The sequence below is a fragment of the Poecilia mexicana genome, unplaced genomic scaffold (genome assembly GCF_051168715.1).
Source record: "Poecilia mexicana isolate PSO_F unplaced genomic scaffold, ASM5116871v1 scaffold_22, whole genome shotgun sequence".
NCBI classification, from domain to species: domain Eukaryota; kingdom Metazoa; phylum Chordata; class Actinopteri; order Cyprinodontiformes; family Poeciliidae; genus Poecilia; species Poecilia mexicana.
The window spans coordinates 2,742,019-2,767,328 of NW_028263391.1; the positions used below are offsets into that span (position 1 = coordinate 2,742,019).

Here is a 25,310-nt window from a genome sequence, read left to right on the forward strand (position 1 = left end):
GTAAACGCCATAATGGAGCAGCATTGTTGTGACATGCCAAAGGCAGAGTAAGAGAGTAGGAGCTTCTTAAAGAGACATAAGCCCAATTTCAAAGCATTTGAATTGCAAATTCAATTTTCTTTTAAGTTATCTTTGACATATGCTATATTTCATAGAAACTAAAGGTAGCAGTTACGTGATTGTGCTATAAAATGACAAGCGTTTGATGGACCATCATCTGAATAAAATGTGAATGTTTAGAGGTAGAAACTTATGAGACATACCACAACTGTACAATTATTTACGTGCTGAATTTCCCTCAAAAGCCAATGGTCACAATAAAAAAAAAGAAGCAACACCTCAAGCTGAAGTAAAACTGTGTGACTGGACCGGCTGTGAACCAGAGCGAGGCATGGCTCTGGTTCACAGCCGGTCCTGCTGGTTTACTGCCGTCACCACAAAACAATGCATCACAGCATCACTGCATTCCTCCATGCAGTACATTAAACCCAAACTGGGCTTCTTTTGAAACAAATGTCATTGTTCTTTTAAAGCTGAAAAAGCAGCTGGTCACAGCAACATCTTTATCTGTTTTAGATTACAAAGATTTGTTACATATGAACGCCTCAGCACAATTGCTACCAAAAAGTTGATACTATCTATCCATCATGTTTGTTACAAACTGCAAAGCCTTGACCCATCATTCCACCCAAGTGAACTGGCCTTCTTTGTCCACCAGGAGGTTGGGACATTGGTACACTTTTATTTGTGAGGCCTTGCTTGGGCTGCTGCCCTCCTACATCAGTGATCTAATCACACAGAGAAACATTGATTCTCACTCTGTGTTCAAATTATCATTTCTTGCTCTCTGTCCCATTTCCCCACAAAGAATTAGGAACAACAGTCTTTGTTTACATATGTTGCAAAAAGACTGGAAATTAACTAAACTTATTTCATTGAGCACTTTTAAGTCCAGACAGAGCATTAGAGGTAAATTCTTAAAATTGTGACTGTTTTTAATAATTATTTGTATGGTTTTTTAACTGTGTAACTATTTGTAATTGTTGTGTAACCTTTGCCGCCTCCTGGCCAGGATTCTAGGTTTTTAATCCCAACTGGATTTTCCTGGTTAAAGGAACAGTACAACATAACTTTTTTGAGCTTTACATCATAACATATTATTCCCTCATCAAAAACATACTTGGAGTGACGCTTTGATTCTTTCATGCATGTTTGAGAAATCCTTTAATCTCCCTTACAAACCATTCATCTGAGCAAAACGCCTGGGTGGACCTAGCTCCGCCTTCGAAACACAATTTCCAAACTTCAGAGTTTCCGCCTCCCTAAACACACCTGGAGGATCCTCAAAACCTTCTCAGTCCTCAGTGGTTCAAGGCGTTATCCTCTCTGGCCTGGCATTTACTAAACGTAATATTTGTGGAGATCAAAGAATGACCGTCACCGTTTACACTAACTTAGAAGTCTGAGGAAGTCCAACAAACACTCAGTAGTTCTCTAAGTGCATCTACTATGCTACTAGCTTAAACAAAAACAACCATTTAGAATATGTTTGATTGTGGCCTACAATCTTTATTTGTCCAAGCTCCAGATTTTCATCCAGAGGTACTTCTTTCATTTTTCTCAAACATACCAACAATGTGTGGGACTCTGTAAACAGAAGTCCTTAAGATTCAAGAGACTTGCTGTTCTGATTGCAAGCAGTTCCAAGGAGGAACAAAACGTTCAGATTTAGATCAAGGCCACAGCAACCTGCTGATGTTAAGCAGCTCTTTCCTCCCCCAAGAGAAAGCCCAGTAGCATCCCAGTTCAGAGATTCTGCGTTGCTTGGCCTCTTTTAGTAACTGGGCTGACCGTTCTCATTGAGAGGATTTAAAAATAGCTAACGGAGATGCTGCTGGCCTTCTGCAAGAATGTTCCTCTTAATCGTCAAGTCAGATCGGCAAGAAGTTCAAAGTGCTTGATAGTTATTTCTACTGGATAACAGGGGAAGCGGCAAAAAAGTTAGCGCTATAAAGTTAAAAGGAAACACAATGAAGAACAAAAATTGAAGCAGAACTGGCTGTGTGTGCATAATCTGTCTGAGGTCTAAAAATGGATCTGTGTTCCAGACTGTTGAGCATCTCTATGGTGTTGGTGCTCATTAAATTCAACTCCAGGTAAGACTGAGCCTTCCTCCTCCTTTTCCTCCTCCTCCTCCTCCTTTTGTTTATGTCCTGATCATCTCTACGACTTCACCCAGCTGTGGAAAAAGGAGGAGGGGAGGCAACTATTTTTAACCACAGCCTTACCCCTCCAAACATGCGTGAACAGATAGGCCTGTGGAAACGAACCCACACAGAAACACAGACACAAACAGAAGCTGAGTCAACAACGCAGCAGCAAAGGCCTCACAGTGCCTGCTCCCCTCTCTTTCATCAGAATAACAAACCCACCGGCAGTTGCGTAACCCAATCATCCTCACAGGCCAGGCGGGTCGGGAACGGCACGGCAAAGACACTCTGAGCCCAAATGTAAAGAGGTTCTATGTTCATCAAGAAGTCCCAAAGTTCTTCCTGTACTTTGAATAATAATAATAATAATATTATTATTATTATTATAATGCTCCGCTGTAACATTTAGGTTTGCATTAAGCCAGCATCTTTTGGAAAAAAATTTTAATCTTTGACAGACAGCTCATTGTGAAGACAGCTCAAGATGTCAACTACCAAGACCATTTCTAAAAATGTTAAAATTGAAGCAGTGGAATAAGCTCTACATGCAAGAACATCTCACTGCAGTTAGAGAGGAGTGGTGCACACACTCCTCAGATTGATCTCAGACTGTAGGGTGTTTCATTTAGAAATGTTTCTGATGATATGTTCCGGTTCTGGTATTAACTTGTAAATTTTTGCTTTTCCATGAGAGAAGATGGACTGAAATAGTTTTTTATTAGATCACAGAATATACTCATCAACACATAACACACTTGGTTACAGAAAGGATACGAGGTGTTCCCTCAGTGCGGCAGACCAGGTAGATGCAGGCGGCCATCATGTGATCAGACTTGCGGCCGCGTGTCAGGCTTTTATTGAGGGCCATCTTGTAGAAGTTGAAGGCCGTGTCCAGGCAGTGCTGGTTCATCTGGAGCTGGTGGCCCAGGGTGTTGATGTGTTGTTTAGCTGAAAACACAAAACCACATATTCAGAATAATTACAGACAAAGACGTTGTTCTACTTAAGCGCTATAGAATTTGGAGACACAAAATACATCAATTATATCACCGTAGTAATATCAATGGGTGCAATATTAATATTGTAAAGGACTGCTTGAAGTAATTATTGTTGGCTAGCATATTCCACGCATTATGAACTCGCATTTTTCATGCTAACATAAAATTTAGCTCTTTTAGGAGAAAGAGGACACTTTTTCAAACTACGAAATAGTAGTTTGAAAAAACTACTATTTTTATTTTACTATTACATCAAAAACTTTTTTTGATAGTCCAATTCTTAGATGTAGCTGGAAAACCATTCAACAGTTTTTTTATGAATTAAGTAACTTTTGGAAGAAAGTAGCTTCACTGTATTTTATTTCAGGATACCAAAGTACAAGGTGATTATAAAGGCACACCAAAATATTCATATTTTGTTTGTAACAAAAATAAAAAACTAAAGTGTTTTAATTAATGTATCATTTTCCTTTTACTTGTCGCATCATTTCACAATGATATGACATGTTGTGCTGATATGACATAACATACAACCCAAAGTGATAAGTTTAAGTTGAATGATTTATTTTATAAAGTGAATATAGATCTAATTGCTTAAATTAAATAGTGCTGCTTAAAAATCCCCCCCATAATATGAGGCTCTGATTTATGCATTTTATGTCGTGTTGAATATCGACAGCATGGTCTGGAATGGTGGTTCCAGCTGGTAAAACATAAACCACCATAAGCAGAAATGATTCATAACCCAAGAGAACAGTCTAACGCTCCATAAGAGCTGCTGCTGCTCAGTCAATTATACAGTATTCCGTCATGTTCCATCCATCTTTACAGTGGTATTGTTATTGCACAACTGCAAAGATTACACGAGTTCTATTATGAGTAAATACTCAGGCTCTAACGAGCAGCAGACTCACTCACTCACTCAAACACATGTTCCCCATCTGCAGACACACACAGACTCAGGTACAATAGATGGAGAGCCAGGTCAAAGATGATTGCACTAAGTGCTGCCAGTAAGCTGTGGTGTGTGTGTCTGTAGTTCATGACCTCATGTGTGCTAAACAGGTCACTGAAAGTTAACACACAAAGCCAGATGTGTGACCTTACTGAGTGGGTTGTCTGAGAATGTGAGGGACTGGGCTCATCATGCTGAGTGGATGTGGAATCACAACTTGTACGCTGCGTCAGACAAACAAACGTCATCACAGCTTACTCAAAACCACGTCTGAACAATCCTTCAAAGACCCTCGTCTTGTTCACTTCAATTAATCCGTCCTGGGTTGCAATAAAATACGTTTCTACTGGAACATCGTTTCTGTTGGGAGTCCCAACGGAGATGTTTGTTTTATGTTTAGGCACCTTTTCTATCAATGTAATCAGTCCTATGTATGTAAAGCGGGGGGAGAGGGGGCTTCAGCGGCAGTGTGTTGGTTAGTGTGCATTACCCAGAAAGCAATTGGGCACAATATCACAACACCAGCACCATGAGTGAAACAATGACTGGGACAGTCTACTATATAAAGTACTCAGGGACCATCTCTTTATTATTATAGATACACATTTGTAGAATATGGAACAAATCGCGTCTCGTGTCGGTTCAATACGGGACACTACATTTAACAACCAATTGCAAGACGGTTCTATATCGAGTCTACACACGATGCCAATGAGGATGGTTGATTTTGGGGGTTTCCGGGAGATTATAAAGATGTTTAAGTTTAATAATGCGAGAAACCACAATTTTCTTTTAATCCAGTCGGTATATACCCCAGCTGATGACATAAAAACAAAAAAAAACTGATTTTGTTCAAATACAGCATGTGAAAAAAGAAACATGTCAACCCCACGATAGAAATCAAAACACAGGTTATGAAGTAAATGGGACAGTTAGTCGATTAATTTAATCGTTAGTTGATTAATTGTTAGTCACATCTATAATAAAAATCAGTATCATTAAGTGGATTATCACTTTTTGCTATTACTAATTAACTACAACAGCTTGGTGTGGAAATAGAGTTCAAATAAATCACATTTTCCCGACACAGAGAGGCTGATTTAATATGTTGTAAAGTCTAGATTTATGTGTAAATTTGAATTAGATTTACACAGATCAGGCTTTTCTTTTTTTTAGCTTTAGTTAGTCTGAATTGCTAATTCCAAATGTCTGTATACACACATTACAACTCACTTGTGTAAACCACATATTTCCTGAAACAGATGAACATCAAATCAAACAAACATGATGAGATTAGAAGATTCCAATCATTTATGCATACTGGAGTTATCTGATTTTTACTGAAGAGCATGTGGTTTCTTGATGTTTGCACAAGGAAGTTGGAAAACTCTTTGTCTGATCAATGAAGGAACCTTACATAAACTAATAGGTAATGTTGACAACACTCTTCAGTGTGGATGCTACTATTGAGAAAAGACACAAAGTTAATAATTTTCAGTATGTGAGGTGTCTAAAAATCAAATCAGAGGAAGAACAGAAATATAAGCAGTTGACTGATCATCAATCTTCAAAAAGCCTGACCTGCAGTCCCGCTATTTATTAATTTTTATTAAAGCCAAGAATCATCAAGCAAAACTAACAAACCTACAAATGGTACAATGTAATGTATAAAGGGTCCACACTGAACCAGCTGCTGTAGATCCAAAGCTAATGGCAAAGATGGTTCCTCATGTCGAGATGATAAGCAGGAAGTGAAATCAGCCTGCAGCTTTAATTGGAGCTCCTGGTCACAGGTTCAAACTATCAAAGCCCAGAGCTGAACCATCAGCATCTGATGACATTTACATGAAGAGGAAGTAGGACACTGTGATGGTCTCACATCTACTCATCTATCTGACCAAGTCAGTCTGGGAACAAACACATACAAATGAGCTAAATAAAAACAACAACAAAAAACAAACAAACATGGCTTTTAGGGAAGAAAATTAAAGAAGGTAAAATAAACAGCACATGCACAGTTTAAACCTGGGATGGGTATTTTGATATGTTAGGAGCTCAAGGCTGTTTTTCACTTGATGTTGTATTGGCAGCAGATGTATGGTGCCAGTACAGCTTACAGCGCCCCCTATTGCATATATATATATATATATATATATATATATATATATATATATATATATATATATATATATATATATATATATGTATTTCAAACTCTTCTAAATGCTGTCAAAGTCTGAGTAGACCACTACTAAAGAGGGGACCACTACTAAAGAGGGGACCACTACTAAAGAGGGGACCACTACTAAAGAGGGGACCACTACTAAAGAGGGGACCACTACTAAATGTATGGGCTGATAAGGTTTACCTTGTTTTGGTTTTTGATGAGGTAGTAGATAAAAAGTTTAGTTTTACATAAAAAACTAAAACCAACAGTTGACTGGTGATGGACTGGGTCCAGAAACACTACATTTTATCCAATGAGTTAAACCGTAGAACGTCGTCTTTGGCTCGGGGACGAGGTTCTGTATCAAGTGGAGTTTAATGATCTCATGGTTTTGTTCACAATGTAGAAAAAAATCGATAGGCAGATTGGTGCTGCATCTGCACAACCGCTCTATTCTGTTGAAGAGAGAGCCGAGTCAGAAAGAAGATACAGACGGACGGATAGAGTTAAACCTTTATTCTGTTAAACACTGAAATGTTTGTTTTTAATATTGTTTTCACTCTTTAGATGTCCAGATGAAGTTGGTATTTAAAGTCCTAATTTCACACTAAAGGGACACTTCTTTCTCTTCTGTTCTTCTAAAGGAATCCAGACCACATGTGTAGTTGAAAGTTGATCATCGCATTGCAAACTTTTCCCCAGTCCATATGATCCCTATTCACCAATGGCAACACACACACTGTCTAAAGTAATCCCCTGGATCCTTGAATGTTTTGCTGTTACGCAGCGCCGGCAGCAGACTGATGACTCTGTGACTCGGTTAATGAGTCAGACTGAGCAGACGCTGGGAGCAGCCCAGAGTTTCTCTTTGCCCTGTAAAAGAGTTTAGCTTGACTGAACTCAGGGACTCAGGAAGTGAGACTCAACAATGAATAATACTAAAGAACCCTGAAGAGTTAGGGTTCTTCAGGGTTCTGCAGATATATACAAGTTGTATATCTGCCAACTTGTGCAGATATACACAAGTTGGCAATATATCTGAGTCATTTCAGATATTTCTACTGCAGCTCCATTTCAGACTCTAAAGCTTGTTTCTCACTAAAAAGAATGGCAGCACAGGTAAGGTGTGCAGAGAGCTGCATTTGTATGACTTGTGGTTGAATGGCTTTTTGTCAGAGGAGACCCAGGGCAGGCATGCTTGGCCCTATTATGCAGTGACATCTATGGAGAGAACGAAACGCAGCATGTTCATGCAAATACTACACTTCACCAGCATGGTGGTGAAGCAAGACCAAACAATCAACCTTCCACTAAGATCAGATCATGATGTAAATCTGTTCATAACGTATTTTACTGCAAAATCCGAGGGGTTCTGTTTGACAGCTGAAGCTTTGTCCTCACTGAACCGTCAGCAGGACAATGAAAGACCCCAAACGCAGCAGCAAACCTGCGACAGAGTGGCTGACAGAAATGAATCAAGATGTTCCAACAGGCCAGTCAATGTCTGGACCTCAACCTGATTGAAATGAACAGAGCTGTGTAGAAAGAAACGTCTGCAAATGTTTGAATAAAGAGTGGGCTGAAACTCCTGCTGTCTGATGGAAGACACTGACAGTTATTGCTACCAGTGTGAAATCTGATTTTACAACCTGTTAAACCCCAGGTCATTTTTATTGATTTTATTAATTTGTCATGATATGTAAAGTAACATAAGTGAAGGAATGCACATTAATTCCTATAACAGTATATATGTAGCAGAACCTGGCGGGAGTAACTATGACTCTCTTAAGGGGTGGATAGAGCTTCACTCAGTACCGCTACGGCCGTGGAACGGTGGAGTCACTAACGCTTCCTTCTGGGGGTCCTCGACCAATAAATAGGGGCAGAAGGTGGGAGAGCTGCCCCTTAGGCCGAGGAGCAGTAGTTACATTGGTTGTACCTCCACGTGGTCCCGCCGGGCAACGGCACTGGCGCCGGCAAATCAACCATCCCGGGTGGCGAGTCGAGTTTGACCTGACCGACTCTGAAGTCCCAAAAAATCAATCGGAAGGAGCAACCGCCCATTGTCCTTCCGCGGTTGAGGTGTCGCAGGCTACGGCCTTCGTCCCTTTAAATACAGACATATAAGCGGTCGTGAGCATCCCTTAGGGGAACCACGCAAAACTGGTCGCGCATGGGCTTGTGGTTGGGCACATGTTGCAGTGTCTACAACCTCCCCAATGGCGACGGGACAGCTGTTGGGTGATAGAAGGGGTCCCACCCACTGGACTGGTGGAGCGGAGGGACTCTGCCTGCCCTGCACGGGCTTCGGCCTGGCGTGCGGGGGAACTCTGTGTGAACCGGGCAAGGTGGAAGGTGCACACATACCTCGTGGCTGCGGCGCCACGGAATTGTGTGGCTTCGGAGGTAGGGCCACTCGAGTTGAGCACGTTCCCACGGCGTGCGCTGGATGCGTTGGATAGTCGGCACTCGTGATGATTACAAATCAACATGGTGCAGATTTCTGATGCCGTGACGGACACGATTCAATCCGGAAAGCGGTATGCGCCGCCACACAGTAGCCAAACTACAGTATTTAAACTAAACTTATTCAAGATTGACAAAAAAGCAAAGTCTCATCCTTTCATTGCTGTCCTGCATCCAAAGGACTAAACACAGACTTCAAGATTTAAACACACATCTATGACTAACCCAAATAAACAGAACCCATAGAAACATTATGAGCTATAATATATGCCATAAACTAGCTAACTATAATCCCATAATGATTGAAAATAAAAAAAATCTTGATAGTCATTGGCAGTTGTAATCTGCAATTTCTGATCATATCTACCATTACTGCCACCTAATGGCAGGTTTGTACCTTCTGTCGCCTTTGCAAGAATTTCCACAAGAGTTTGTTGAGTTCGGTTTGGCTCAGGTTTGTTTGACGAATCCTGTAGCCTGACTTCCCTCAGCACAAATAATGTTTGAGTGATCTTTGGTCTTTCAGTTGTGGGACAAAAAAAAGAAGGAAAAACCGAGTCCTTTCAGAATCTGTGAAGACCAAAAGTCGAGTAATGTGTCCGCAGTCTAAACATCTTCTGTCCAACAGGGAGACTTTACATTACTCATCTTTTTAATATTTATGTTGCAGTATGTTAAAAACGCCATGAAACGTTGAGCAGAATCAACATCACTCTTTATGTTTCTGTATTTCATCCAATTTGGGTGGAAAAAAGATTTTTTTTAAAAATCAAGAAGAAAAACTAAATCTACTTTCATCAGTTCCACCATGGGACGTTTAGCTAAGCATTGTGGCTCCCTCTGCTGGTCACTCACCTCTCTGCAACGTCTGAGCTCTGGACTCTGACCCCATCCCTGAGAAGTGTCCATCCCCAAAAGTTGGATTTTTAAGACCACCTAAAAAAATAAAAAGTTCTAAGTAACTCAAAGCATAAAGTGCTGAAATGTAAAAATTATTTCTATTAACATTCACACCATTAAGACCATTTTAAACCTTGAACAGATTCCAAAATACAAACACAAAAAAAACCATCACCATCAGAAACCAACAAGATAATCTAAAGAAACCCGACTGTGTGATTCTACAGCGCACTCTAGTGGTCAAAAGGCCCATCTACATAAATAAAACTGAAAACTGGGCAGTCTGATTAGACAGAATTGAAATACAGACTGGTACATGTAAATGCCTTTAGCCTTACAATTATTCAAAATGTATATTTTATGTCAGTAACATAAGCTCACTCTGGAAAATTTAGAATAATACAACTGTTAATTTGATTTAAATACATTTATTTATTGGGGTGGGATCATCAGTGGGCTCCATTAACACTTCCTAAAAAAGTAAAGCAAATGAAAGTAATATTTAATTTTGTATACTTTTTGATTTTTTGGATGTTTTAATTAGTAATCCATAACTGTGCGTGTCTGTGGGGTATAAATATGACATAACACACAGACTCATTTCTCCTAGCAGCTCTTCTATACAGAAAGGAAAACCAGAATCACATTTAAATAAGGGAGATGTGTGTTGATCCTCTAATGCAAAAAAATAAAAATAAAAATAAATGATATAGATAGCTTTACCATATCTTAATAATAATAACAAAAACAGAAATGGTCTCTGCATGAGGACTGGGACACTGGGGGCCTCAACAGGTCCCAGGGGAGTGGGCAGTGTTAGGATGACCACAGGCAGGAGGAGAGAGTCTAACATGGACACCAGGTCCCAAGGCCGTTGGGACCTGGTGTCTTTCCTCTGTCATTCCTCTGCTGGAAGGACAGAAGACAACTGAGATTGGTAATAAAATATAGACTGAAGAATAATAAATCAAAACTGAATAAACAGTCAACTTAAATGTCTTCACGACTTAAAATATGCCCAACTCTATCCAGAGTTAAAACACCAATCATTCAGCACATGGACTTTGACGTGAATTCCAACGTCTGTCAACGAGCAAAATACAAAACGCCTCAGCTCCGACAAACCCAGGTGAGGAAAATTCACAGTACTGCTCTGTCAAAACTTTTATCCTAAGTAAGACAGTTGGAACAGGTTCACTGACTGGACATATTTTTACTTAGTTGTATGTTCTGAGCCATTGTTTTGTATTAATGATTAGCAATTTAGCCTTAACCCTCCTCAAACGTTTCTCTGTTAATTTTGAATTTCGGAATGAATCCAAGTGTGTTTTCACACCTGATGGTCCAGTAGACTCTGTTCTATTGGGGACCAAAATTGCAACATTTGCTACATTTTCAGCAGCTCACTTTCACACTGCACTGAGTCCAACAATGCAAGCTAATTGAAAAACCTGTTCCCCTCCTCGCCTGTGGTGGCGCTACATTAAAGCACTGAAGGAAACAACAGCTGCGCTCAGCTTCAACTTCCTTCTTCTTTTGTGACAAAGGAAGTACAGCTTCCTTTGTCATAAAATGTAAAACAAAATGGAGTGGTGTGAGATTTTAGCGACTGCAGCATTCCTTTATCATCTTTGGCAAAAGACAGATGAGCCATTTCTCCCGCAAGTTAGGCTAGCACGTTTGTTTTGGTTGGATTTACCCAGAATGCCCTGCACTGCGCTCTCTTGGCGTTCACATATGCATTTGAACCGCACCAGAGTTCACTCTAACCAAACCGTGACCGAGGTTTGTGGGTGGATCAGAGTTTTATTAGCATTCACATTTCCCCAAACGAACCAGACTCTGTAGACAAATGAACCCGTTTTATTAAAGCAAACTAAACAAGGCTGGTGTCAATGTGCCCTACTTTGAGGTTACACTGACATTTTATTGTTCATTAAATGGTTCATTATGGCAGTGAAAGTTGCAGCTTTCAGTGGCATAATCATCTCATTGATGCTCTTTAGTATCATTGAGACATCTCACTGTTTTTTACAACTTGTGTGAACAAGTCCTTCTTGTTCCAAAGTGAAATTGTGGATCTGACCAATGCTAAGCTGTGTAAAATAAAAGTGAAAAAAAAAATAAATAAATAAAAAAATTCACACCCTAAAAATCCAGAAACCAACATGTCCGTACGCTCTGAGAGGTGTCGCATCAGTCTCACCTTCTGAAGACACGAACTGTCCAACAGCCAGGGAGCCTCCGCCGCCCGTCTCCACAAACTCCACCTCGGAGACAATGATGCTGTCCTCCAGAACGGAGCCGCAGCCCATGCAGACGGCATCGCCCCGCGCCTGGTCAACATCGATGTCTGAGCTGCCGCAGTGCTTACACACCCTGGAGCTCATGGTTTTGCTCTGCAGACCTCCAAACCTGAATCAAAATATGACAAGTTGTCAAATATGAATTCCTTGATAAAACAAGAACAAAAACACAAAAAAATAGTGCAACATTTATCACTACCAGAGGGGGAACTAAGAGACCCTCTGAGCACTCTCAGAGGGCTTACAGGGTCTCTAAGAGAGTTTAGAGAACTGCACTGGGTAGAAATGTACTGGGTCCAGTACATTTTTAATTATTTTTAGGATGAACCTCATTAGGAATGCACATGTTTGTCTTTTTTTTTTTTAAACACATGGTATTGGTCCAATACGTAAAACTGTGCCGATATTAACAACCTATATTTATTTTCAGCTTGTTGTCATTTGTTTTTCTGGAGCGGGAGCCAACTTCTTACTCCAACTCTGTGGCTTTTGTATATGTTGACCCTTCTGGGTCACCATAAAGACAGCTGTAGTGTTTAAGCACACAAAGTCTGGGATAATTTTTCTAATGGAAGCTATATAATTATATATATATATATATATATATATACACCCCAATTTCCAGTCAATTCCCATAATTCCTGATTAATTCAATACAAATAGAAAGCTTACAGTTTGTAAGTTTCAAATTTCCCCCCGTTAACTTCTTTTTGAAAATGTCTTAAAGGTTGTTGCAAATCAACAATATTTGCAACCCTAAATGATAGAAATAAACTATTTAAAAAGTTAACTTTCTTTCACAGGTTGATTTTTTAGTATTTTAGTACAAGAAACTATGCTTTCGTGTAATGGAACTTTGAATACTAAAATTCTGTCTTGCAACACCTATGTCCTTGACTTTGTGCATCTGTGCTGCATCATGGTGCCCATCAGCGACTTTAGAGCCCGGGGCCTCCGAGCAATGGATGCGCCCATACTAGAGTGTCTAAATCGATGCTGCGGTATTTCCAGTGACTTATTCCGGTTACTATATGGTTTCCCAGCATATTCTAATCTGCTGCTGGACTGTACACAGAAATGAATGCCTCAGCAGTGATTGTGCAGAACATCCCCCAGTACTCTGCTCCCATCCCTCGGTCAGCGACGTGGCACACGTCTCGCGAACCCCCAACCCCCACCTTTACAAGTCAAGAAACAGGTTTTTGGGAGAAATTAGAGAATAGAAATGTGCTTAAGATGTGCTGGTTGTTTTTCCTTTTTCAGTGGCCAATATGGACTATTTGGGAGCCACATGGAGCTGGTGAGAGCTGGGTGGGACAAGCTAACAGATGTCTGAAAGACACCAGCAAACAGTTGAACTCTACAAGACGTGCGTCTGCGGACACCATGTCAACATCGTGTGGCCAACAGCGGCTCCATACCTTCAGTCCGGTGAATTCCGACGGGAGCAGCGTCAGGTCACGCTGTGACGACGCCACCCTTAGTGAAAATAAGTGTTTCCCACGTAAACTCTGTAACGCAAAGGCGTCGTATTCACTTCCACACTTCTGTCAAAGGAGCTGGGAGCGTAAGCGAAGCTAGCCGCGTGATGACATTTTACGTGAGTCTCATATCTGCTGAAACACCGGCGCAATTCCCAGCACAACACCGAGCACGTGCGCTTGCTGCGTTGGGGAGACCCCGACGAGACCAACTGCAGAGGGGTGTTAGCGGAGAGGAGGGGACAAATACTGGGCTCAAACTCTGCTGTTTAATCTATTGTATTACTGATTTACTCAGTACTATGTAGTGTAATTTAAAAACAACTATTGTAAGACTGTAAATAAATACAAACACTTTATGATAATCATAGTTCCACCTATATTGTTTTGGAACTTTCCAACTTCCGCCTACACGTTTAAATGAATTACTATATTTTAAAAGTACAAAGTTATTTCTTTGCTATTTTTACGTTCCAAAATTTAGTTACATTTATACCAAAGTCAAATAAAATTGTAGTCATTTCATTGCAATAAATGCTAAACAAGGTTCCCTTGAAGCAATGCCACGTCTGAAAGGAAAACGTGTTTGTGGGTCAAGTTAATTAAAAACACGGAGGCTGTGAGGAGTCTCAATGTGTAAAATTTCTCCATCAAAAACCTCCGATATAGATAAAAAAAAAAAAATTAACCTGAGGTTCGAGAACTACAAGTAGCTCTTTGGACTATTAATAACTTTAGACAAAAACCATGAAGACCCAACAAATGTTTTTAAATATAGATAAAAATAAATGTTTTAGCACTCTATCCACTTTCCAAATGAAATATTTGCATTTAAATTCCACAACAAAATGATACTAAAAGTAGAAATAAAATCTTTCAGGTTTTTTTTTGTCATCAGTTTAGAAACTTAGAGGTTTTGAGATTTTTTGAAAATCAGTTTTCACAAATTTCAACATCCCCCAGAAGAAAATGTATCCATCCTTTTCTTATTTTGATCTATTTTAAAGCTTCCACAAATCTGTCTCCCAAACTCTCAGAATGTTTGGACTTCTGTTATCCTCATTGGATGGCTCCAAAGATCTTTCTCTCACAAAGTTTTGTTGTAAATGTGTGGGTACATTTTGCCTTACTTAAATCCAAAAGATAAACCCCTCATGTTTAGCAGACACCAGAATATTGTGGGTCAAATCTGACTAACAAAATAATAGAAAAACAAAACCCAAGCTCCTTCTGAAAAAAAAGTAACCGTAGTAGATAATGCTGCAGTTGCCACGGCAAACATCTAGCTAGATTCTTGTACAGTATTTTTGTTTACATCTACCCAGTTCAAATGGTTTTATATTACTAAACTCTGGCATATGAACAGTGACGAATGAGTCACTGGTTATATTTGTAACTGGACGCTGCATTTAATGCACTGATAACTGATTTCATATAGTAGACATTCATTACTCCCAGGTTTAAGGGTCTCTTGCTAATTGACGCATAAAGCATCGTCAGCCATTTTATTTTGTAGATGTCTAAAACCAGAAGGTGTGATAGTAAAACATCCACCTGTATTAATGTTTTTGAAAGACCAAAAATCCAAATGAAGACAAAAACAAAGACATTATGAATAAACATCTGATTTTATTCTGAACAGAAAGGTCCAACAACATGCTGCACCATCAGCAACATAATAAACAAGAAGGAAAAACAGGGTAGTGTACTCAGAGCAGAACAGATTGCACATGTACATAATGGCAGTTTACATTTGGTTAAAAAAATATATAGAAAGAATTATAATGAAGGGGTCTGTCACTTTATTTAAAGTACAGTTTTGTTTCTTATTCATATCTCTTTTTAGGGGTAAGGGCTTGCTTTTCTCCATCTTCTAAACATTCTAAATCATGTGATCAAAAAACAAAACAAAAAAGATACATCTGTGCACTGAAGTAGAATTAAGCTGAAGAAATGTGTTTTTTTCTGTGAGGTGAAGGCAGAATGCCAGCAGACATTTTGCTGATCAATTTTGTGCTATAAGAAGTAATCTGATGTTCATGTGGAGAAATAAGATACACGCCGATACACACGAGCATTTTTGGGGAGTCAGCGATACTACAGTAAACATTGGCATCTGATTTGTTACTGAGCAGTTTTACTAAAGAGTCTACTTGTTAAATGATTAGATCCACAGAGACGTCAGTTACTGACCAGAATCAGATTTTTAGCTCCACAGAACCGGAGAGGGGATGTGTTCTTCCCACCTCGACACTAAAGAAGCTTTGGAAAAGTTCAAGAAATTTACTTTTAAAACAGAAGCTCCTTTAAAACCATATTTCTATGAATCCTCTTCATAAATCACCACGTGCTTTCAAGTCATTCACGTTAACACGATGTTAACCCTTCCACCTCACTACAGCCAGGACTATAGAACCGTAGAAGCATGGAGGAAAACTCTACACTCGTCTGCAACCTGTGGCTCCGGAGCCACAAGAGGCCCTTTGGATCTTCAGCCATGGCTCTCAATAACTTTGACTAAAATTTAAGCAATTTAAATAAGCCAATATTTTTAAATTTACATACAAGACAGACTTTTTTTTTTTTAAAACAGTTTTTCAGTTAGCTCCTATCTTTGCATTGAATTTCTACAAGTACCAGCAAAATGTTTTTAGATCTGAACTTCTTGTCATTAGGTTGGACTCTGTGCTTTTTAAAAATTTTGTTATTCATCATTTTTTGCCCCACAGGATAAAAATATATATAATCTTTTTGCTAAATTTTATGCTCGTCTTTAAATCCTAGAAATACAAATAAAATTGTGTTTTCAAATAAATTTCCTATAGTAGATATTCATCTCAATTTATAAGTTGTCTTTTTTTCCAAATACATCAATGTGATAAATTCATGTTTTTTTCCCCAAGATTACACACAAATACCCATAAACCAATTTGAAATGGAACCCAAAAAATATCAGCAGCCTTTGTAAATTACCTGGTTTTATTTTACATTAGCACATGCTAGGCCTGTTGCCAGGTAACTGTTTTTCAGAGTTACTGTAGTGCGTTGCCTCTGCTAAAATGCTCCACATCACAACAAGGTGACAAATCAAAATAAAGTCCATAAAGTGACTACAATACTTCAATATAGTTTAGTTAAAAAAGATGCAAGAACAGACTGGCTGTTATTCAAAGCAGAAATAGTTAACAAAATAGCTCATAGAAAACTTTTATACATGAAACTACAATTAAAGTTCCTCTGTGTTTATTCCTCACTTTGGTCAGTGAATAGTCTGAAGCTCATTAGACACAGAAGCAGATACGAGTGCAAGTTAGTCAAAAGTTTGGAAAAAAAAAACAAAAAAAACAAAAACAATAAACCAAAAAAAGGACCAAGTGACATGAGCCTATCAGAAACTGGACAGACAGGTGTGTTTTCTGGGTTTGGCCTCATCCAGAAAACCCTGAACACCTTTCAGTCAGTTTCTGTGCCTTCTTTTTGGCTGTTGCCTCTAAAGCCGATGACCTTTTTCTTCTCCTCATTTTCTATTAAAATTATGCACATATTTTGCAGCTGACTAAGAAAGTGTAGCAATATTTTATCAGTTATCTGTCCTCTCTCACACTCAGCATTTCTCACTTACGCCTCAGAAGCGGTTTTCTACTGTAATTAGCTAAAATCAGTTCAAGAAATCCTTCAGAGTTGAACGTTAGCAAGCCAACATGTTCATGCACATTTAAATTAGAGATGCACCAAACAGACAACTGCTGCCTTGTGTTGGGGACTTTAAGGTTGACTTTTGGGTCAGACGTTCTGCAGACAGATGGGTCGCAGTAATGATGGCTTTTGGTGTGGAAATCGTTACTGAGTGAAGATTGGATCATTTTCACCATCAGTGAGGTGTTCCAAACTGAAGCCAAAGGAAGCACAGAGATGGAAGAAGCCTAACAGTTTTTCTCGACAGGAAGGATACAAAGAAAATTGGAATGCTGTTCCCATGTTTTTCTATACTCTCCCGTTGTTCTTTAGGGAAAAAAAATTGTTTGGGCAGGTTAGAGCTTTACAAAACACTGCATCTGGAAACGGACCGCCAAAGAAATTTAGATCCATGCATTTTGCTGCACAACGTAGGAAAGTGGCAGCATAGAAAAAAGCTCTAGCAGAGACACAATTGTTGTTTTCAAAAGATTTTAAAAAATGTTTCAAAGAGCTAATGTAAAGTAGAACAGAAGATCCAGTTCTTACTTGGTTTTTAAAGGAATTCAGACAACTACAGCTTCTTAATGCCAAGGAAAGATGAAAATATCTGCTTTTTAACCTTGTGCCACAAGTTAATCTGCATGTTTCCTTTAATGTGCTTAGAAAGAGTCTGGAACTGGAAGATTTGTTGGAGATACGACTTGGTTCTGTCATCCCTGCACAAACAGCAGCGTTTAAAATCCCTGTGCACTGAACCGAGTGTAAAAAGTGTGTTGTACAACCTTCATAAGAATACAGAGTAACATTTCTGAATTACTATTAAAGCCTCCAACATTAGCAAGCATTGACGCTCTGCAAAAACGTTTAATCTGCACGGCCCAGTTAGTGAGTGAAACCAGACTGGAGCGTTGAACGCAGAGAAAACGCACATGTACAGAGTACTGCTTATAGAGGTGAGTGAAGTGCTCTTTTTCTCCTTTTAGAAAGATTTCTGGGGGAGGGCAAAAAAAAAAAAAGACAATGACGAGCTGGCATAAAGAACTGATAAGAGATCAGATGGATAAAGTGAATCTGCGGTGATGAGAGCAAACCCGATCTGAATCCGACTCGGCTGGAAAACACTTGGGTGTGTGCTGCCTCCGTTCCACCTGGCTGTCACTGGTCTCGAGCTTCGTGCAGCAGTTTGGCCGCCTGTCGTCAAGACAACAACTTCCCTTTAGTAATGGAGACTTTACGTTTTTCATTTAGGACATTTGGAACAGCATCAGTGTTTCTTGCTAAAATACTCAGTACTGTTAGAAGTTTAACCCTTCATGCTTCTGAAGCGCTCTGTGCACATCGCTGGCTGACGCATTACTGCAGCACGCACAACAAAAAATACACAAATAATGCAGATATATCAGAGAAATATAATCACACAAAATAAAGCTTGTGTTTGAAAAGGAAAAAAAATCCAGACAGACATGGACCTGTGTAAAGAAACTGTTGTCAACAAAAAACAAGCTAAATAGGTTCCACCTCTGAATGGCTTCAGAAAAACAAAACAAAGACTTTCTAGTGGCCTAGTTAAAGTCCTGACCTGAATGTCATTACTGTGGCATGACTGGTGCAGAGGTAGTAGATAAATATTAATTCCACATTCAGTGTGAGGTTTCCTGTACCTTGTGCATTGCAGCGAGCCACAGCGATGCCACCTTCTTATCTTCTGCAGCCTCCATCTGTAGCTGCTGGGCATCCTGGGAGCCCATTGGTTTGTAATGGAGGAGCATCCCACTGGCCCGCGACGTCCCTCCTACACAAACACATCACCAACTCAATACTTTTTGGAAAAGTATATTTTGTCTGTCTGGACACAAACACCAGAAAAAGTCAACATTAAATAGAGTAACTAGATGAGATGAGATATGGAAAGTAACTAAAATTGAAAGAAAACAAAAATGGGAGAATAATTTTTCCCCTCAGACTCCAAATGATGTAAAGTAATTCAGGTGTTGCTTTCATGCAAACTCCAGGATGGGGTAATGGGATGGGGTGACATCAGGTCGGGGCAGAGGGTGGATGCAGACGCTGAGGGGCGAGCAGCAGCCAACCTTCAGAGACACACAGGCCGTCCAGCAGGCTGGTGTAAGTGTGAACGTCTTCCTCTGAGTCCAGAGGAAGAGCGGAGCCGTCAGCGCAGCAGGGTTAGAGAACAAAGACATTCTGGAGTCATCTTCTAATGACATTCAAAACAACTCATTTAAGAAGAGCTAGAAAAACGAAAAGGAAGCAAAAACTATTTATTCCCACAACTGCAGAAATCAGGAAAACCCCACTGAGCTGAAACTGTGACGTCTGTAGCGTTTTACCTCCTGGACTCGTCCCGTCTGTCAGTATCTGCATGCTGGAGATGCGGGACAGCTCCACCTCAAAGTGACTTTCACCGTCCAGGAACAGGTATCTGATGAGAAGGTCAAAAAAACTCAGTCTCCCTTCTCATTTAAAGGAAACTAACGTTTGGCTAACATTAGGGAAGGCTCTGGCAGGTCGGACCGTTCCAGACTGACCTGTGGTTGTTGGAGAGGCGGCATGTCATGGTTTCAGATTTATCTGATGTTCCCAAAGTGACGACGAATGTCCCTCCTGGAAAAATAAAAAAATAAAAAAAAGACTAAAGAGGGCAACGTCTTTCACACCGACATGGGTGGAAATTAAATATTTCTGTTTTTTTTGTCTTTTTTCCAAGATTAGCTTGGTGATACTTTCTTTGGGATAAAAAGAAAAAGACAATGATTTAATTTTAAGTTAAAAAACTAAATATTGAAATCAGTAATTAGGTCAAGGTTATGAATAAAGAACATCTCAGCAGTAAGACAGTTCAAAGTGTTTTGGTATCAATTAGTTCCTTTTTTGAAGGATAATTAATTGAGTTCATAATTCATTTTATTTGTTGTTTCTGTTTTGTTTCTTTATCTTGGATATTTAAGATGACTTCCAGTTCCAGTGTTAAATGTTCATTAGAATTTAAAGTTTATTGATCTTTGAGAATGTATCCTTTAATTATTATGCTATTAGCATTAAATGACTCAAAAATGGTCTCAAAACAACAAGATTATCGTTTATTGCAAAAACTCATTGTCCAGCAAAATGTATCATCATGACAGTCCTAATTCCACCTAGATTCCTGGCAACAGTAAGTGCATTTAAAGTGCTGACTACACTGTATACATAACTACTGGTGATGGCATGAGAGTCAGTGGATCCAAACCAAGGTGAGCAGAGAGCCGGTTTACCTCCCAGCAGCACTTTGAGCTGCTTGTCGTAGAACTCCTGCTCCTTCTGTGAGACCAGGCTGCACTCTGCACACTGCCTGACCGGGTCAACGAAGCACATCCGGGGCAGCGCCACCTTCTTGCTGCAGCATTTATCGCAGAAACAGCGGCCGCAGCGCCGGCAGTGGTGCTGAGTTAAATCAGACCGAGACTGATGATGAATGAAAAGGATTGTGTGCAGGGGACAGTAACACAGCACCTCGTTGTAAAAGACCAGCTATCTCCACGCAGTCTGAAAGAGCCTGAGCTGTTTTCATCTAGAAATGATCAAATGTTCAATGTCCCTGTAGAAAACTGATGAAGCTCATAAAGCTTGTGGTAAAGTGTTAGTTCAGCAGGGCTGAATGCAAATACAGTTTGAGTTTAGCAGATGAGAAACCAGGAAAAACTTCAAGACAGAGGCTTAGTAGTGAATGGAAATCATTACTAGCAACATTTTCGTTGTTTCCCTAGAAACAGGTTTCTGTTTTAAGAAGCTTCCTTAAAAAAATTAAACAAATCAGCAGAGAAGTCAGCAGTGCAGCTGAATCTCAGCAGTCACTACAATAACTACTGACAAAGCAAAGAATCAAAAATGAAAAGAGGATAATGCAAATGATTAAAAAAACAAAAAAAAAACAAAAGATGAAAGCTAAACCAGGGGTGTCCAAAGTGTGACCCAGAGGCCACTTATGGCCCTATGATTGTGTGTGACTCACCACAACAGGTGGTTAAATCAGATTGAGAATTTTATTCTTTAATTAGAGCAAAATTATTAATGACAAATTAAAATGTATACAATGGAAAATATTGATGATTGTATTTATTTATTCTGGTTATTTTTAACATTTCCAAACAAAAGTAAAAATAAAAAAAAATTAAAAACACAAAGCTTTTGTCTTAGTCATGCCTTTTGCTTTCTCTGTTATCATCTAACTTTTAACATTTATCATCTGACTTCTGCTGAGACACTCCTCAGAGGATTCAGTTGATAAACATGATTTCAGTGAGAAACAGACTTCAGATAATCTGCTTTCATTTCATTTATTAAACCTTGCTTAAGTCACCATTTCTAAAGAGACAGTGACTCAAATCCTGTTCTTATTGCTGAGAAGAAGCGGAATGTTTCATTTAACTTGGTTCATCTGAGCCCAGTAGAACGTGCAAACTGGATATCTTTCTTTTAACAACGTGAAAAACTCTACTGGATTTACAAGAATCTAAACTTCCCTTTCCCACAAAAAATAAAAACAGAAAATACATTTTTACATGTATAATTAGAATTATTGTATGCTTAGTTAATTGTTGATCAGTGAAAAAGAAAAAGAATATATTTTTTTGTAGCTTAAGCTTTTTTTTTTTTTTTTTTGACCTGACCGTTTTGGCCCACGTGACGAAGGGTTTGGACATCACCGGTGTAAGTGGCCTGATCAGACCTGATCTGGTTTCCTCTTTTCCGTCAGATAAAGCTGTGATTTAGCACCATGGTTGTGCAGAAACAAAGACCAAACAAACCTTTCGTCTGATGAAGTCAAACTTGGTGTCGCACTGCATGCATCTCGGACACTGGGTGACAGGGAAAGAGGAAAAACAGGATGTTACACAACATGCTGAGCTGAGCAGATTCCAGTTAAACAGCAGCCTGGATCCTGCTCTGCTTCAGCCACACATCACACAACACGTACGCTCTGCTGGACTGTCACTTTTCCATTCAAAATTCCTACATCGTTTTCTTTCCATCTCACTCTGGAGGCATTACAACCTAAACGTTTTTAGGAGTTAAAAGTTCAGAGAAAAACAAACAGAAGCACCTGAACAGAGCTTAAAGTCAAGAATAAATGATTAACTTTATTTGTGTGCAATTTGCTCTGCAAAAAACAGTGTTGGGCTCTGTCTGTGATTCTGACGCTCACTAAAAGGAGACAGACTTTTTTTTTTCTTCTTTTTTTGAGGAGTTAGCAGTGTTCCTTTCGCAACAATGTAGCTAAATACTGTCATCTATGTGCGGGCGTGACAGTTGGTTAACACACACATGGGCACAATGTCACAGTAACCGGCTCCTACACTGATGCTAACCAGCTCTGCTCTGGTTTTAGTTGGGCGAGAGAGGCTTGGCTCGCAAACTTCTGTTACCAGACTGGCCATGGCAGCCTGCAACGCCCAGTCCAGGAGCCAACTGCGATGTCCACAAACACGTCAAGTTCGCGGCAGGTCGGAGCAGGAAACCGGACACAGCAACGTGTCCCCACAAAAATAAAAGCTAGCTTCGAGGCGTCGAGTGGCGAAGCGGGAAGAGCGGGCATCCAGGGTTCGAGTCCCGTCCTCGGTTCCTTGGCCGCACGTCTTTCCCCACCTCTCCTTGCCCACTTCCTGTCTGCTTACTTTCTAATAAAAAAAACACTTCAGGAACAAAAATTTAAAATAAAAAAAAGCACGGCATTTTAGAGCTTACCCAATTAAGAAAAGTTTAACCTTGCGCTTAACAGTTATGGAGATCAAAATGCGTCATGAGTCATAAAAAAAATTAAGTGCAAAAATGTGTCAATTTAAACACCTAAAAATATACTGATGCTTTTTTGTAGTTTTGCTACACTACAAAACACGTGTGTTTGCGTCACTATTTTCAATCAATCATTGATCAAAATTGCCACAATTAAAATAATAAATGCCTGCTCATCACATATTATAGTGGTGACACAGCAGGCTACCAAGAAGGTCCCAGGTTCTCCTCCTCCATGAAGTTTTCTCCAAGTTCTTTTGGGGTATTCAAGTTTCCTGTTTAGGTCAATTGGTCTCTTAGGTGTGAGTGTGCAGTTGTGTTATGCATCTCTGTGTTGCCCCTGAAATGGGAAGGTAACTTGTTCCGGGTGCACCACAGAGATAGGGACAACAATCTGCATTTTCACAAACTAGAAATACTTCCATCTGCTAAATTTGTTTTTCCTGTAAGTAAAGGGAAAAAAAGCATAAGTCTTCTTATGCTAGTGGTGTACTAAACACCATTAGCACTATGCTAGAGGAGGAGTAGCATTGGCTGCTCCATAGGGCATTATTAAATCTCACCAATAAAGTTTATTTGTACTTTTGTGTTGTGGGCTCCAATGTTTGTTTTTTTAAAACTTTTTCCTTGTAAAAGGTTCTGCCATTAAATATTTATATTGTATTTAATACATTTCTCCTTACTGTAGTTTTTTAAATCCATTTTTCAATATGTTTACTTTTTAGTGAATCTGTGTGTTTCCATTTATCTTAACACTTTGCTGGTACATTTCAATTTCCCCATTAAGGTACAATAAAGGATATATAATTTGTACTCTAAAGCATCAGCTGTCACAATTTATTTTGTTTTGACAAACTTCAAATTTTCTACACTTAGTCTGAAAATACTAACCGGAAGCGCAATGTTTACTGTATAGATAGCTTCGCGCTGCTGTGTAACCACTTCAGATAGCATTTGGCCGTCAAACGTCTCACCTCTTTATCCGGGACCCACTGCGGCTCGTCCAAGGAGAACGGGCTGTTGAAGGCGCCGTTCTCCGGAACCATTCGGAGGCCGCTGGGGCTGCGGACCAGCTTCTTCCCGTCTGGTACCGAGGACATTTTCTTTAAAGCGTTTCCCCTCTCTTCTGTCGAGTCGTCTTCTTCTATCACAAACTCCAATCAAGCCACACCCTCCAGGAGCATTCAGCCAATCAGAGTACAAATCTGAAGTCACGTGACACGTGTGAACGAGTGGGCTGTTTGTGTCCACTACAAGTCAAAACATACTGTTATCTACTCGAGAGAAACGAGAAAAAGCCTTTGTTTCGAAGTGTTTGCTAAGTGAACGATTTAGTTTATTCAAAATGTAAATGAAGATAAATTACAAAGCAATTTATAAACATTTATTTTTGCAATTAAAGTTACATTAGTGACAGTCAAAAGTCATAATGACTTCAGTTTAATACTTGTTAATAATTAGCACTGACTGGTTCAAGTTCCCCATCTTCTGCTTGACTCAGCAGGTAGACTGACATGTGAACACGGCTGGGTGTTCCTCCAACAGACAGACAATCTCAAACAAACTTCAACATTTATTTTGGAATGTACTCACCAAAACACCATGATGAAAATGTGTGGCGCATGTCTTAAGTATGTCTTAGTCTATTCTAAGAAGAAACGTGAAATATATCAAGTCACAATTTCATGTTGCCTTTTCTTTTATTATTAAAAGTAAGTAATGTAAGATTTCATTGCTACTTGTTTGAATCTGTACGTACAAAGTTGATCCTGTGTGGTTTAGAGAATACCAGCGATAAATTCAAACACACTGATCCTGCTGTTTGTTGTACATTCCTTCCAATCTTGCATTTCAAGGAACTAAGTAATGACACCAAAATGAATTACCTTCATTCAGATACGTGTCTAAAACTTTGATTGGTATGTTATTGTTAGATTTACTTCTTCAGTTTATGTAGTTTTGTTTTTATAGTAAATTTTAAACCAGCTTTATCTCTAGCACTTCATTTTCTTCATAAAAGTCCTTTACACAAATGTTTATATATAATTCATTTCATCTACAAGTCACTCATAACATCAGGACAGCATCTAAAGACTTGAGGTCAGATTTTTCAGCAAATAGTTTCATCAGCGATGAAATCTGATCCCATCAATCAATGGTTGTGTTTGCAGAAGAGCCAGTTTACTGCTATTCCCACTGAGGAGCAATATTCCTCCTTAGCTTTTCTTATATTACGATACGTACATTAGATGTGTGCCAGCATCAAGCTAACCTGTTTTCCCAGATTAGCTTGATACTAGTTTTAAAAAATATATTTAAAACTTTAAAGGAGAAACCACATCATGCATGACAAGAATCA

At 39.3% G+C, this 25,310-nt stretch overlaps 2 protein-coding genes across 3 annotated transcripts in view; both read right to left on the minus strand.

Annotated features, from left to right (window-relative positions):
- The window catches only part of LOC106920393 (transcription factor IIIB 90 kDa subunit-like), a 72,078-nt gene extending 58,379 nt beyond the window's left edge, over nt 1-13,699 (minus strand). Inside the window, exons 1-4 of the mRNA XM_014991376.2 lie at nt 13,424-13,699; nt 11,903-12,111; nt 9,652-9,732; nt 2,985-3,158 (exon numbers count right to left, since the gene is read on the minus strand). Of these exons, the coding sequence (XP_014846862.2) occupies nt 2,985-3,158; nt 9,652-9,732; nt 11,903-12,086 (439 nt within the window). The 5' untranslated portion in view covers nt 12,087-12,111; nt 13,424-13,699. The remainder of the gene's footprint in view (nt 1-2,984; nt 3,159-9,651; nt 9,733-11,902; nt 12,112-13,423) is intronic.
- Nucleotides 13,700-15,092: 1,393 nt separating this feature from the next.
- Nucleotides 15,093-24,143, minus strand: zfyve21 (zinc finger, FYVE domain containing 21). 2 transcript variants are annotated; one of them, XM_014991379.2, is made up of 8 exons: nt 23,926-24,143; nt 21,967-22,017; nt 20,434-20,602; nt 19,708-19,783; nt 19,510-19,601; nt 19,252-19,305; nt 18,823-18,953; nt 15,093-18,352 (listed from the first exon to the last, which is right to left on the minus strand). In XM_014991379.2, exons 1-8 carry the CDS (start codon nt 24,049-24,051, stop codon nt 18,317-18,319), a joined length of 735 nt encoding a protein of 244 aa, XP_014846865.1. In that variant the 5' UTR covers nt 24,052-24,143; the 3' UTR covers nt 15,093-18,316. The 2 variants fall into 2 exon arrangements, with proteins under 2 accessions (XP_014846865.1, XP_014846866.1); XM_014991380.2 differs by lacking the exon at nt 19,252-19,305.
- Nucleotides 24,144-25,310: the final 1,167 nt, after the last annotated feature.

What these genes read in the sequence shown, in the direction of transcription:
- zfyve21 (XM_014991379.2), bottom strand. Translation starts at nt 24,051, where the DNA reads ATGTCCTCGGTACCAGACGGGAAGAAGCTGGTCCGCAGCCCCAGCGGC. An exon ending in GCTCAAAGTGCTGCTGGGAG is followed by an intron (nt 19,784 to 20,433) that starts GTAAACCGGCTC and finishes TTATTTTTCCAG; the next exon opens with GAGGGACATTCGTCGTCACT. An exon ending in AGACGGGACGAGTCCAGGAG is followed by an intron (nt 19,306 to 19,509) that starts GTAAAACGCTAC and finishes CTCTGGACTCAG; the next exon opens with AGGAAGACGTTCACACTTAC.